This window comes from Acanthisitta chloris, unplaced genomic scaffold (assembly GCF_000695815.1).
Source record: "Acanthisitta chloris isolate BGI_N310 unplaced genomic scaffold, ASM69581v1 scaffold29788, whole genome shotgun sequence".
Classification (NCBI taxonomy): Eukaryota; Metazoa; Chordata; class Aves; order Passeriformes; family Acanthisittidae; genus Acanthisitta; species Acanthisitta chloris.
This window is the reverse complement of record NW_008689132.1, coordinates 1-1,551: the sequence shown is the minus strand read 5'-3', so window position 1 is coordinate 1,551 and position 1,551 is coordinate 1. Positions and strand designations below refer to the sequence as shown.

The following is a 1,551-nucleotide window of genomic DNA, read 5'->3' as shown; positions in this document are numbered from 1 at the left end:
CAAATTGAAGCATGCAGGCCACAGCCTGTGTCTTGAGCAGGCAACCTTAGCTTGCGTAACATGTAGGAAACTAAAGAAAACTAAGATGAGCAAAAATAGAAAAGATACTGTCTTAAAATATGCTTTACAAGGAAAAGGGAATTAAAATAGAAAAGATACTGTCTTAAAATACACTTTACAAGGAAAAGGGAATAAAGTAAGTCTGGAACATACCACATAGGGAATCAGGCACATTCACCTATCTGCATTTTCCATTTGAGTAGTTAAGTATCCAACACCCTACCTTCAGGTAATTTTGCCATAGTTTCAAAAATCTGATGGGTGTTCCTCCGACAGATATCGACTGGATCATCCAAGAGATCAGTGAGGGCAGAAATCACTCCATTTTTTATCAACCCTTGCCTAAAAACAACATGGGAGAGGAGATTTAACACAGCATAATAACTCATATCTATTTGTGAGATACTTAATCTTCATTACTCTTATTTATGTTGCATCTATCTGACAAAACTGAGGAATTCTGTTCTTCTTTCTCGCTGAAACATCTTTATCAGTTCCCATACCATTCAGTAAACCTGGAATTACACTTACCTGCCAATGCTGTGCATGGCCATGGTGTTGAGAACCTCTGTTGTTTTTTGCCTGACAGTGCTGTCCTCATGTGCCAGCAACAGGACCAGGTTAGCCAAGAACCCTGTGAGACACCACAGTCCATTTTAACACTTCTTACCTCCAGCATTAATTCGAAATAGCAAAACTCATTTTTATCTCACAGTTTGAAGTGTCACCAAAGATATTGTAAGGAAAAAGTACCCCATGAAAGCAAAGTGAGGTTCCCCCCTGAACCCTGCCCCACTGTGTCAGAGTTTATGGCAACAGGTCACTTACCTATTTGTATTGCCTGGTAGACTTTCTCTGGATCATGGACCAGGTCGCAGAGAGCCATCAATGCTCTCTGCTGTGTCAGCAGCTCAGGAGACTGTAACTCCTCGTGCAGCTTGGGAAGTGCCTTCATCCCAAACGCAACAGGAGCTTTTGTGGGATCTATCTCAGGGGGCAGCTTGGCTGAGATGCGAGCGTGTGCCATCCCAAACTTTCACAGGGAGGATTCTATCTCTCCCTAAAAACACTCCAGAATAGCTGTACTCGTTGACTGGACAGATAACGTGCCAAAAAGACACCTACTGACTTTAAACAGTGCTTCGAGTCCCAGAGAAGCTCTTTTAGCACACACACATCCTCAGGAAGCTATGTAAGCGGCCACGCTCATCAGCACTAGTTCCTCTGCTGGATTGTCTTATCTGATTGAACTCTCTACGGAACACTGTAGGGAGAAAAAAAAAAAAAAGAGGAAGTTTAAAATTGGAAGGGAATGTTTTTCTAAATAAAATAAATAAAAGAGCTGAAAAGCTAAAACAACGGCTAAACAGCTCCACGACTTCCCTGGTTGCCCAGCGCCCGCGCCCCGCGTACGCCAAGCTTCGTGAATACCGCCCGCGCGCCTGGGCACAGCGGCGCGACTACGCTCTTGGCGTAAGTCCCCGCGGCAGG

The 1,551-nt window shown here is 44.1% G+C and overlaps 1 protein-coding gene across 1 annotated transcript; it reads right to left on the bottom strand.

Annotated features, from left to right (window-relative positions):
• Positions 1-263: 263 nt before the first annotated feature.
• LOC103808528 (rhabdoid tumor deletion region protein 1-like) lies at positions 264-1,087 on the bottom strand. The gene is made up of 3 exons (XM_009081316.1): positions 889-1,087; positions 592-694; positions 264-402 (listed from the first exon to the last, which is right to left on the bottom strand). Exons 1-3 carry the CDS (start codon positions 1,085-1,087, stop codon positions 264-266), a joined length of 441 nt encoding a protein of 146 aa, XP_009079564.1.
• Between the last annotated feature and the right edge of the window lie 464 nt (positions 1,088-1,551).